This window comes from Lepus europaeus, chromosome 12 (genome assembly GCF_033115175.1).
Source record: "Lepus europaeus isolate LE1 chromosome 12, mLepTim1.pri, whole genome shotgun sequence".
Taxonomy (NCBI): domain Eukaryota; kingdom Metazoa; phylum Chordata; class Mammalia; order Lagomorpha; family Leporidae; genus Lepus; species Lepus europaeus.
The window spans coordinates 8,694,931-8,707,465 of NC_084838.1; the positions used below are offsets into that span (position 1 = coordinate 8,694,931).

General features: G+C 44.5%; 1 protein-coding gene across 4 annotated transcripts in view; it reads right to left on the bottom strand.

Moving 5' to 3' along the window:
- Nucleotides 1-12,535, bottom strand: part of GAPVD1 (GTPase activating protein and VPS9 domains 1) — a 96,144-nt gene that overhangs the window by 15,437 nt on the left and 68,172 nt on the right. For 2 of the 4 annotated variants that reach the window (XM_062207537.1, XM_062207536.1), the window contains exons 14-17: nt 9,087-9,164; nt 8,582-8,952; nt 4,802-4,889; nt 3,813-3,893 (exon numbers count right to left, since the gene is read on the bottom strand). In XM_062207537.1, the coding sequence (XP_062063521.1) occupies nt 3,813-3,893; nt 4,802-4,889; nt 8,582-8,952; nt 9,087-9,164 (618 nt within the window). The remainder of the gene's footprint in view (nt 1-3,812; nt 3,894-4,801; nt 4,890-8,581; nt 8,953-9,086; nt 9,165-12,535) is intronic. The other 2 variants (XM_062207539.1, XM_062207538.1) reach the window with 1 other exon arrangement.

Consider the following 12,535-nt stretch of genomic DNA (forward strand, 5'->3'; position numbering starts at 1 on the left):
CTTAAAAAACAACCATGTCAAGTATAAATTGGGAGAGCGGTTTATAAATTAACATGTGGTAAGAAAAGAATATAAACTATTACATATACAATCTAATTCAATCCTGAAAGAGCCATGTACAAATATTTGAGAAAGACTAGGAGAGAACAGAAAAAACACAGCAGTGAGAATAGCAGGAATATGGGAAGTTTATTTTCTTTTTCTTTCCTTCTTTCTTTTTTTATTTTTTTAAGATTTATTTATTTGAAAGGCAGAGTTAGAGAGACAGAGAAAAAGATCTTCCACCCACTGGGTCCCTTCCCAAATGGCTGCAAGGGCCAGCGCTGGGCCAGATTGAAGCCAGGAGCCAGGGCTTCTTCCAGTCTCCCAGTTGGCTGGCAGGAACTCAAACACTTGGGCCATCTTCTGCTGCATTCCCAGGTGCATTAGCAGGTTCTGGGACAGCTGGGACTTGAACTAGAGCCCATATGGATACTGGCATTGCAAGAGGCAGTTTAAACTATTATACCACATGCTGGCTCCAGAAATTTTCTTTCAAAACAGTTGAAAACTGATTTAATGACAACTTTTCACACTTGATCTTAGCCAAAAGTCCGAGAAGAAATTAATGACAACTTTTCAATGAGTGATTAATTAGGACTAGGAAAATTTTTTGTACTAATAGGGAAGCTAAATTGCTTAACTCACACCCAAAAAAAGTATTCTTTATGAAAAAAATTACTTTTTAGCTTCTATACCGAGCAACAAGAACAAAGAAAAATATGCAGCCTAAAGATGGTGTAAAATAAAAATTTAGAGGCCGGCGCTGTGGTGTAGTGGTTGAGGCCACTGCTTGCAGTGCCAGCATCCCATATGGGTGCCAATTCAAGTTATGGATGCTCCACTTCCAATCCAGCTCCTTGCTGGTGGCCTGGGAAAAGCAGTGGAGGATGGCCCAGGTGTTTGGGTCCCTGCCACCCACATTGGGAACCCAGGTAGAACTCCTGGCTCCTGGCTTTGGCCTGGCCTAACCCTGGCCATTGTAGTCATCAGAGAAATGAACCAGAGGATGGAAGATACCTCTCTCTGTCTCTTCTATCTCTACCTTTCAAATAAATAAATCTTTAAAAAAATAATTTGCAACTTCTCTAAAGTTATTAATTCAACATTTTCAAAAAAATTTTTTATTTGAAGAGTTACACAGAGAGAGAAGCAGAGGCAGAGAGAGAGAGGGGGATCTTCCATCCACTGGTTCACTCCCCAATTGGCCACAACGACTGGAGCTGTGCCAATTTGAAGTCAGGAGCCAGGAGCCATCTTGGGCCATCTTGGGCCATCTTCTACTGCTGTCCCAGGCCACAGCAGAGAGCTGGATCAGAAGAGGACCAGCTGGGACTCGAACCGGCACCCATATGGAATACCGGCACTGTGGACAGCAGCTTTACCTGCTATGCCCCAGCGCCAGCTCCTATTCAACATTTTTAAAACATGAGGTTTCATTAAGAGTGATCCAGTGTAGGGGCTAGGGCTGCGGTGCACGGGGTTAAGCTGCTGCTTGAGACACTGGCATCCCATGTCAGAGTGCCAGTTGAAGACCGAGCTGCTCCAGTTCCAATCCAGCTTCCTGCTAATGTGCCTGGAAAGGCAGTGGAGGATGGCCAGGTAGTTGAACCCCTGCTACCTACATAGGAGACCTGGATGGAGTTCTAGGCTCTTAGCTTGGGCCTAGTCCAGCACCAGCCACTACAGTTATTTGGGGAATGAACCGATGGATACAAGACCTCTTTCTCTCCCATTCTCTGTTACTTTGCCTTTCAAACAAATAAATCTTTAAAAAAAAAGAGTAATCCATTGTAAACCTTGGTGTTCTGAACACATGAACATAGTGAGGATACATAAATTCTTTTCCAAAAGGACAATGTCTTCCCAAATCTTTCCAATCAAACTGGAAGGCCCTGATAAACTGATGTCATGTGGGATTTAGCATAATATCCACCACACTTAGCACAGTGACTGGCATGAGTCAGATGGTCAACAAGTTATTTGCTAATTGGTTAAGACAGTCTTGGCTGCCCTCAGTAGGGAACCCTGGCTTGTAGGAACATTTGCTGGTGTTCAAAACCATTATTCCAGGCAAGTTACACTATCAGACAGAGCAGGAAGGTATATGCAAGGACACAGAAACATACGTAAGTATATAGAGTAGATATTAGGCAACATGCATTAAAATGGGATTTTACTGGCACTATGCCAAACTCTTTAAGGCAGATGTTCTTTGAAACTTATACCACTTTTTTTAAAATAACACCAAAAATCTTCATTTTAATTAGTAGGATAACATCATTTAAAATCAAGAGAAGAAGAAAAGAGGTGAGAAATGAAATTCCCTCTAGATGTTCTATAGCCACTGGAAATAATCTATGGTTATCAAACTCCAGGTTGAGTCATTGACACGACTTCTCAAACTCTTTCCTCTGGGGATGCTCATTTCTAATGTGCCAAAAAGAACTCAGAAACACAAAAGCTGAGTAAGGTTAGAGACTAATCCCAAGTTGTGTTTTCCTTGGTTCAGATAAAATGTTAAAGTAGTTGAAGCTATAAAGGAAAAAAAAAGTAGAGTTTTAAAAAACTTTTATTATAGGCCGGCGCCGTGGCTCAACAGGCTAATCCTCTGCCTTGCGGCGCCGGCACACCGGGTTCTAGTCCCGGTCGGGGCACCGATCCTGTCCGGTTGCCCCTCTTCCAGGCCAGCTCTCTGCTGTGGCCAGGGAGTGCAGTGGAGGATGGCCCAAGTGCTTGGGCTCTGCACCCCATGGGAGACCAGGAGAAGCACCTGGCTCCTGCCATCGGAACAGCGCGGTGCGCCGGCCGCAGCGCGCTACCGCGGCGGCCATTGGAGGGTGAACCAATGGCAAAAGGAAGACCTTTCTCTCTCTCTCTCACTGTCCACTCTGCCTGTCAAAAATAATAAAAACAAAAAACAAAAAAAAAAAAACTTTTATTATAGTGACTGTTTTTTTTAATATTCATGTATTTATGGGGTAGGGAGAGGAGAGCTTCCATCTGCTGGTTCTCTCTCCAAATGCCTGAAATAGACTGGGGCTAGCCCAGACTGAACCAGGAGCCTGGAACTCAATCTGGGTTTCCCACACGAGTGGCAGGAACCTAACTACTTGAAATGCCTCCCAGAGTGTGTACTGGCAAGAAGCTGGAACAGAGGTGGAGCTGGGACTGGAACCCAGGCACTCCGAAATGGGATACAGGAACCCCACGTGGCATTTGAACTGCTGTGCCAAAACCCTTGTCCTGGCATTTATGATATTATTTAAATAAGTAATTTATCACACACAAAAAATGATTAGATAAAATAGAATTCCACTGTGATCCTGAATAAACCAGATCAAACTACAGATAGAAATAAATTTAGAATTCAATGATCAATGTTAGGGAAAACTACTCAATCAATGATCCAAAAATGCAGCACGCGTATCACTAAAACCATCACCACACTTTCCTAGAAGGCACTCTGCCATCATCCCACTAGATGGCGAGCTGTAGTGTGGGCCTAGAGAGAGGCTCAGGATCAGGGGCCTCATGGTAAATGAAGTTATGACAATGAGGATGATGATGGTGGTGGCAGTCTGCGGGAAGGGCACACTGGGATTCACTGTGGCCACCCACTGGAAACCACAGAGCTACGAAGAACACACTCCCCACTGTACACACACAGACACACCCTTCTAAAATGGCAACGCTTATGGCACCCAATAAAAAGTGTTATGAAATATGTGCTCTGGGAATGAAGGAGCCAGGAAGTCCATGGGTCTACAAACCTGTGAGTGTTGAGAATCTGTCAGGCCCCAGATCATCTTTGTCTTTTTCTTGTTTTTCTTTCTTTCTAAATGGTATAGGAGCTGGAAATTAAATAAAGTCAGTAGTGTGACATATAACATACTGCACTACTTGGAAGTTATCGGGTGTGCCAACATTTCTAAGTGAAAGGAGGATGAAAAGTTTAAAAGCTAAGAAATTCTAAGTGCTGACCAATAATTGTTCTCAAAATAGCATTGAAGGTTCTTAAAGAAACTTTCAGAATCTGCTTTGGAGTCATCGGCCATAGCAAGAATGATTTACTAGGAATCCAATGGGACTAAATCAAACGCTTCGACCTATGCTCATAAACAACACATTCCAGACTCCTAGGCTTGTTTCCCCCTGCACCCAGTGGCTGCAGCATGGCATGAAAGCAGCTCTCGGGAGCTCCTGGGGAGAGGCCAGTGGAAGCAGTCCCAGCTCCACTCCTGGATGAGCTCTCCTTCAGGAAGAGAGGCTTCTGTCAATCAAATGACACCAGGCTATTTACCAAAAAAGCAAATAATTTTATACACCACCTTCCAAAATAAAGTTCACTAATATTTAGGGCATAAACATTCTCAATGAACACACATAAAGAGCTTAAATGTACAATAAGAATGTAAAGGATGAATTTTCAATATTATAATTACAAACTACATCCCATCTTCCACAAAAATAATAGCAACTCCTATGTCAAAGTCCTCTGTTTAGCTTCAACAGCATATGAAGTTACCAACACCTAGCAGCCAACTTCCACTTATGAAACTGTGACCCCTCTCAAGAACATTTCTAAAGCTCTGCCCTAGCATTCATCACAGTGAAAACAATTTTCTATACCCTCAAAACAACTAGAAGCTTAAGCCCAGCACGCCTTACAGAGTGTTGAGACATGGGCTCTCTCTCAAAGAGATTTTGGGGACTTTGCTTCCTGTAGTTAACATAGCACTTTAATATTTTGTAAAATTACCTTTAGGCATAGCTGAAACAAAACGTTTTCTCCACCAAGGTCTGTTCCTGTCTGATTTCTCATCATCACTATCTTTGCGTTCTTCAGTCTGTGGAAAAAGTTTGAAGCTTTATTTGGAATTGGGCAGCAGAATAAATTACTATGAAAAAGATTTCAGTACATCTGTGAAATACAAAAATCAGTCTTATTTGCCTAGAAGCATAACTGTTCTTACTACCATGGAAGCAATTCTAGAACATGGAAATACACCTTTCAAGAACCAGACTTGATCTGCTTGAGGGTTTGACAGCAGGTAGTGTCTTATTACTATTACTGAACTGTAGAGAGCCCAGCATAGATAAGCACTCAGAAAATACATATGGAGTAAGTAAACGCAGTGCAAACAAACTCTAGAGAAGTAGCAATGAAGTAGCAGTAGTATTCATAATAAAAGGTGTACTATGTGCCATTAAAAAAAAAAGCTATCATTAAAATGTTTGTAAAAAAACTGTCCTTGTTAAAAAAAAAAAAAGATGTACTACGAGAGGTAGAGTTACAGTCAGTGAGAGGGCAAAACAGAAAGAAAGGTATTTCCATTGGTTCACTCCCCAAATGGCCACAATGGCCGGAGCTGCACCAATCCGAAGCCAGGAGGCAGGAGCTTCTTCCAGGTCTCCCATGTGGGTGCAGGGGCCCAAGGACTTGGGTCATCTTCCACTACTTTCCCATGCCATAGCAGAGAGCTGGATTGGAAGAGGAACAGCCAAGACTAGAACCGGCGCCCATATGAGATGCCAGCACCGCAGGCAGAGGATTAACCCACTGCGCCATGGCATTGGCCCCAAGCCCTTTTTTTTTTCTTTTTTTTAGTTTTTTTGACAGGCAGAGTGGACAGTGAGAGAGAGAGACAGAGAGAAAGGTCTTCCTTTTTGCCGTTGGTTCACCCTCCAATGGCCGCCGCGGTTGGTGCGCTGTGGCCGGCGCACCGCGCTGATCCGATGGCAGGAGCCAGGTATTTATCCTGGTCTCCCATGGGGTGCAGGGCCCAAGTACTTGGGCCATCCTCCACTGCACTCCCTGGCCACAGCAGAGAGCTGGCCTGGAAGAGGGGCAACCGGGACAGAATCAGTGACCCGACCGGGACTAGAACCCGGTGTGCCGGCGCCGCAAGGCGGAGGATTAGCCTATTGAGCCACGGCGCCAGCCACCCAAGCCCTTTTTATAGATGAAAAATATGAGACCAAAAAAGGTTATCCTCCTACCTTCCCCAAAGTTACACAATGTGTTTGTGGCATAGCTGAGACCGAGATCTGACAAACTACAAAGCTCATGTTTTGAGTACCAATGTAGCCAAATTGTCATCAAGATCACAGGGTAAAGAGCAGGAGTCATGACTCCTTTACTAGACAATCATGTGACTGTGGACAAATCACCTAATTTCTATTTTTAGATCTACACAATTGGGACTAAAAATACCTTCTCTCTGGGCATCCCTGTAAATAGGGGATCAGAACCCAAGCAGGGAGATGAAGGCATCTGTGCTAGGGGAAAGTTAGTAATGGGGATGTGAAACTGATTACATAAGGGGCACTGATCAAATGATGATGTGAAGAATAATGAAAGCAGGTTTCGCACTGTTGGGGAAAGAAGTTAACAAATATGGAAAGGGAAAAAGATGAAACAAAGTCTGCTATTTCTAGATTAAAACCGAATGTGTCTGTGTGAGCTCACAGTTCTCTCCACACAGAGAAGGATACAGAAATACACAGGTAAATGTGTACACACACAAACACTCCCTAGCTCTGTCCACAAAGAAGTTCTGAGAGCAGCCACACCCTGACAGCAATGAGTACTGTATTCAGATCTCAATATTTAAAACCCATTTTTTTCACTGAAAGAAACCAGGGTTACTTGGAGAAATGGCTGATTCCAGGAGTAGGGCAGATGAGGTATAATGTAAGCTTGTAACATTTTGTGTTGGAAAGCAATATTCAAAGAATGATAGAGACATGTCACAAGAACCAAGCAGTGAACGTGAAGGGGCTCCCACTGGCCACATCACGGACAATCGAACACCAAAATATTTGACAGTAACAAGCCACGGACTAAAACAGAAAACCAAATGTAATTAAAAATACATTTAAAAATTTGATGGGCCGGCGCCGTGGCTCAACAGGCTAATCCTCCGCCTCGCAGCGCCGGCCCACCGGGTTCTAGTCCCAATTGGGGCACAGGATTCTGTCCCAGTTGCCCCTCTTCCAGGCCAGCTCTCTGCTATGGCCCAGGAGTGCAGTGGAGGATGGCCCAAGTGCTTGGGCCCTGCGCCCCATGGGAGACCAGGATAAATACCTGGCTCCTGCCATCGGATCAGCGCAGTGCGCTGGCCACAGCGCGCCAGCCACGGCGGCCATTGGAGGGTGAACCAACGACAAAGGAAGACCTTTCTCTCTGTCTCTCTCTCACTGTCCACTCTGCCTATCAAAAAAAAAACAAAACAAAACAAAAAAACTGATGAACAGGATAGTTACATATTCTCAAAATACTTATTAGTTACACAGGGAAAAGGAGCACTTTACAGTGGGGATGTCTCGCAGACAAAGGATCCTTCATCAAAGGATCTGAACGCAACACCATAGTAATGCAGTGAATTAATATTGTATGCAATGGGGCTGGTGTTATGGCACAGTGGGTTAAAGCCACGGTCTGAAGCGCCAGCATCCCATATGGGTGCCAGTTCTAGTCCTGGCTGCTCCTCTTCCAATCCAGCTCTCTGCTATGGCCTGGGAGAGCAGTAGAAGATGGCCCAAGTGCTTGGGCCCCTGCACTCATGTGGGAGACCCAGAAGCAACTCCTGGCTCCTAACTTCAGATCGGCTCAGCTCCAGCAGTTGCGGCCATTTGGAGAGTGAACCAGCAGATGGAAGACCTCTCTCTCTGTCACTGCCTCACTCTATAACTCTTTCAAATACAAAAAATAAATCTTTTTAAAAAATACTGTATGCTAGGTGAGAGGATACAATGAAAAGGTTACAGTGATGCTCCTGCCAAAGGTGAATGACCTGAATCTCATCGTGAGAAAGAGCAAACAAACCCCAAATAAAGGAGTCTCGAAAAGAACCGGCCTACAGTTTTACAATTCAAGATCAGGAAAGATAAGGAAAGGGTGAGAAACTGTTCAAGACTAGAAGAGAAGAGAAAACATGACAACTAAAAACAACATGCAATTATTAACGAGATTCTTTTACTACAGAGAATGTTAGAGGGACAAGTGGGGACTCTGGAATGTGATGTGAGAATCAGCAGTAACTCAATGTTTACCACCTAATACTGAAGGCCATACAGGACATGCAGGGAAGGTGCTTGTTTGTAGGAAACTTAGTATTCAGAGAGGGTGGAGCCTCAAGCTGGCAGCTTACTCTGTGGGAAAATGCTCTTTTATCATAGGAGTATTTTCAACTTTTTTGTAACTTTATGCATGATTCAAAATAAAACATAAAAACACATCTAGCATCATCTCAGAGGGATACTATGAGGTTTTAATGAAATTATATTTAAAACTGTTTGGAGAAAAATGTCCAAAAAATATAAGACAGTATTACCACACAATCAAAGTGGCCTAGGTTTCCAATGAGCTACGGTCCTGGGAACAGCAGACTGGCAAATCATCTCAAATAAGGACTGTACTCCATCCTCACTCTTAATTTACCTATTTCATATTCACTTAAGGGATCAAGAGAACCAGGCAGATACAACACTGAAGGTGACCACAACAAGTGAACGCCACATGGCCTGCGTCTCATACCTCTCCTCTGGAGGAGTCTTTACTTGGAGATGAAGATGATGAGTGAGGTGCAGCCACCAAAGAAGTAGCACCAACGGCTGCAGCTGGAGGGAGTTCTCGCTCTTCATTCCCCGGACGACGGTTCCAGCTAGGGTCACTCATGGGTCGCCGCACGGAAGACACTATATCTGAGCTCCTACTGCGGACTAATCTCTCAGGGTAAGAATGTCTCTGCTTGAATGCTTCCATTTCAGCAGGAGTTAAAACATGGGAACCGAAGTTGGGCAGTCTGGCCTCATTTCCTCCCACAGCTCCTTCCAGGATTGGGGGATCTGGTGGTGGATGTGATGGCCTGGCATAGTGAACCTTTGGCCTTACCACAGCAGAAGCTCCTGCAACACAGCAAAAAAATTCTTAAAAATAAATTTGCAACTGAGAAAATAAATACGACAAATAAAGGATAAAGGGTTTTAATTTCTTTCTTCTGTCCGTAACGAGAGTCACAACATTCATTTCACTAGTTTACCTTCATGTGAAGACAGTGGATCAAACATGGCAAGCAGAGACTCTGACTGAGAAGGAGGGGAGGTCAGCTGGTGGGCACCTGCAACAGGAGGGGAGACTGTGAGACCAAGCAGAACTCAGTCGGTCAGAGGGTTAACACAGTGAAAGGGGTTCCAGGTTCTTTATTTTCCTTTTTTGATCAGTTAGAACTTCAGGGCATACAGAAAAAAATACAACTAATAAATGTTATATTCTGATCATCTGAAATTCATTTTACAGTTTTGTCTTCATGCATGGATTTTCATTACACTAAAGGGTCTAGCAACCACACATCAATTACTTTTAATGGGCAAACATAATAATGGTTACTGCAGAGGCACAGGACCAGAAGTTCTAAACCATCAAATTTTTGAGAACATCAGGGCTTCCCTGGGCATTACCTTCCTACCACACACAAAAATAAGGGCAATACTATCTATAGAAGGGGTATAAATAAAACAGTTATAAAATTTTAAATTTGCCTACGGTGCTGGCATCTGGCATCCCATATGAGTGCCTAGTGCTTTTCCTAGCTGCTTTTCCAATCCAGCTCTCTGATGTGTCTGGGAAAGCAAAGATGGCCAGATTTGCCTGGGCCCCTGCTGCCCATGTGGGAGACCTAGATGGAATGCTTGGCTCCTGGGTATGGCCTGGCCCAGCCTTAGCTGTTGAGGCCATTTGGGTAGTAAACCAGTGGGTGAAGATCTCTCTCTCTCCCTCTCTCTCCACCTCTGCCTATCTGTAACTCTTTCAAATAAGTAAATAAATCTTTAAAACAGGCTAATCCTCCGCCTTGCGGCGCCGGCACACCGGGTTCTAGTCCCGGTCGGGGCACCGATCCTGTCCCGGTTGCCCCTCTTCCAGGCCAGCTCTCTGCTGTGGCCAGGGAGTGCAGTGGAGGATGGCCCAAGTGTTTGGGCTCTGCACCCCATGGGAGACCAGGAGAAGCATCTGGCTCCTGCCATCGGAACAGCGCGGTGCGCCGGCCGCAGCGCACTACCGCGGCGGCCATTAGAGGGTGAACCAACGGCAAAGGAAGACCTTTCTCTCTGTCTCTCTCTCTCTCACTGTCCACTCTGCCTGTCAAAAATAAAAAAAATAAAAAAAAAGACAATCTCTGAAAAAGATTAAATTCTAATAGTACCCTTAGAAAATTATTTTTTTTAAAAACCTGTTAAAAAATGAATATTACATTACATTATGAAACTTTTAAAGTGTACAATTTTAAGTTAGAGCAAAATGATTCCTCTAAGCTTATGTCTAAAATATCAAAGACAGAAATATTAAAATACATGATTTTGCAGAGGCTAAAACTTTCAAATATAAAAAAGAAACTGGTAACAAAATTTCTTAGCCTGAAGCTATATTTTTATACTAAACAGTTATTATGCTTTTTGATTTTTCTTTTTCTGCTCTAGTTAATAGTTATGTCACTAGGAAATGCTTAGGGAGCAGGCATTTGACACAGCAGTTAAGATGCTGCTTGGGGGCCTGGCACTGAGGCACAGTGGGTTAAGCCCCCACCTGAAACACCAGCATTCCATGTGTTCCAGTATAAGTCCCAGCTAATTCTACTTCAGAGCTAACTCCCTGCTAATATGCCTGGGAAAGCAACAGAGGATAAAGTTCCTGGGCCCCTGCATCCACATGGGAGACCTGGAAGAAGCTCCTGGCTTCTGGCTTTGGCCTGGCCCAGCCCTGGCAGTAGTGGCCATTTGGGGAGTAGACCAGTGAATGGAAGATCTCTCTCTGTCCCTCCCTCTCTTTCTGTAACTTTCAAAATAAATAAATAAATCTTTAAAAAACAAACAGGAAGCTGTCAAGCTCAGAGGTGGGTGAAAACATCCCAAATTCTAATTTCTATCTGAAAGATTATCATTGGCACAAATTATCAATTTGTATCAGACTCAGCTGACACAAGTGGCACAAGTTATCAAAGTGTCAGACTCAGCTGATTTTCAAAAAATGTCTGTCAAATTCCCAAATATATTTTCATTCAAATCACAGTTTGTCAGTCATTCAGGTAAAAATGATATTAAAAAAAAAGTAAACAAATGAAAAAAACACCTCTCAGGCTAAAACATAATCACTCACATGCTTTTCCTCAAGACCTCATCCTATCTCAGAGTATCAACAATCCATCAGGGATAATTCCTATTTCTTTTTCCTTTCTTTTTTTTTTTTTTTTTAAATGTTTTATTTATTTGAGAGGTAGAGTTACAGTGAGAGGGAAATACAGAGAAACGTCTTCCATCCACTACCTCACTCCTCAAATGGTCACAACAGACGGAGCTGTGCCGATCTAAAGCTAGGAGCTTCTTCTGGGTCTCCCATGTGGGTGCAGGGGTCCAAGCACTTGGGCCATCTTCTACTGCTCTCCCAGGCCATAACAGAGAGCTGGATTGGAAGAGGAGCAGCCAGGACTAGAACTGGTGCCCATATGGGATGCCGGCACTGCAGGTGGAGGATTAACCTACAGTACCACAGCACTGGCCCCTACTTCCTATTTCTTTACACAGAATACTAAAACTATGTGTACTCAAGGGTTGAGATATAACAAAATAATTTTCATTGTTTCATCAAAGACAATAATAACTTTTTTTTTTTTTTTTTGACAGGCAGAGTGGACAGTGAGAGAGAGACAGAGAGAAAGGTCTTCCTTTTGCCGTTGGTTCACCCTCCAATGGCCGCCGCGGTAGCGCGCTGCGGCCGGCGCACCGCGCTGTTCCGATGGCAGGAGCCAGGTGCTTCTCCTGGTCTCCCATGGGGTGCAGGGCCCAAGGACTTGGGCCATCCTCCACTGCACTCCCTGGCCACAGCAGAGAGCTGGCCTGGAAGAGGGGCAACCGGGTTTTTTTTTTTTTTTTAACAGATAGAGTTAGACAGTGAAAGAGAGAGAGAGAGAGAGACAGAGAGAAAGGTCTTCCTTCCGTTGGTTCGCTCCCCAAATGGCCGCCATGGCCGGTGCTGCACCGATCTGAAGCCAGGAGCCAGGTGCTTCTTCCTGGTCTCCCACGCGGGTGCAGGAGCCCAAGCACTTGGGCCATCCTCCACTGCCTTCCCGGGCCACAGCAGAGAGCTGGACTAGAAGAGGAACAACCAGGATTAGAACCCGATGCCCACAAGGGATGCCAGCGCCACAGGCAGAGGATTAACCAAGTGAGCCACGGCAACAGCCCCGAGTAAAACTTTTTTTAAAAAAGATTTATTTATTCAAAATGTAGAGTTAGAGAGAGGCAGAGAGAGGCAGAGAGAGGGAGAGGGAGAGGGAGAGGGAGAGGGAGAGGGAGAGGGAGAGGGAGAGGGAGAGGGAGAGGGAGAGGGAGAGGGAGAGAGGTCTTCCATTCGCTGGTTTACTCCCTACATGGCTGTAATGGCTGGAGCTGGACCGATCTGAAGTCAGGAGCCAGGAGCTTCCTCTGGGTCTCCCAC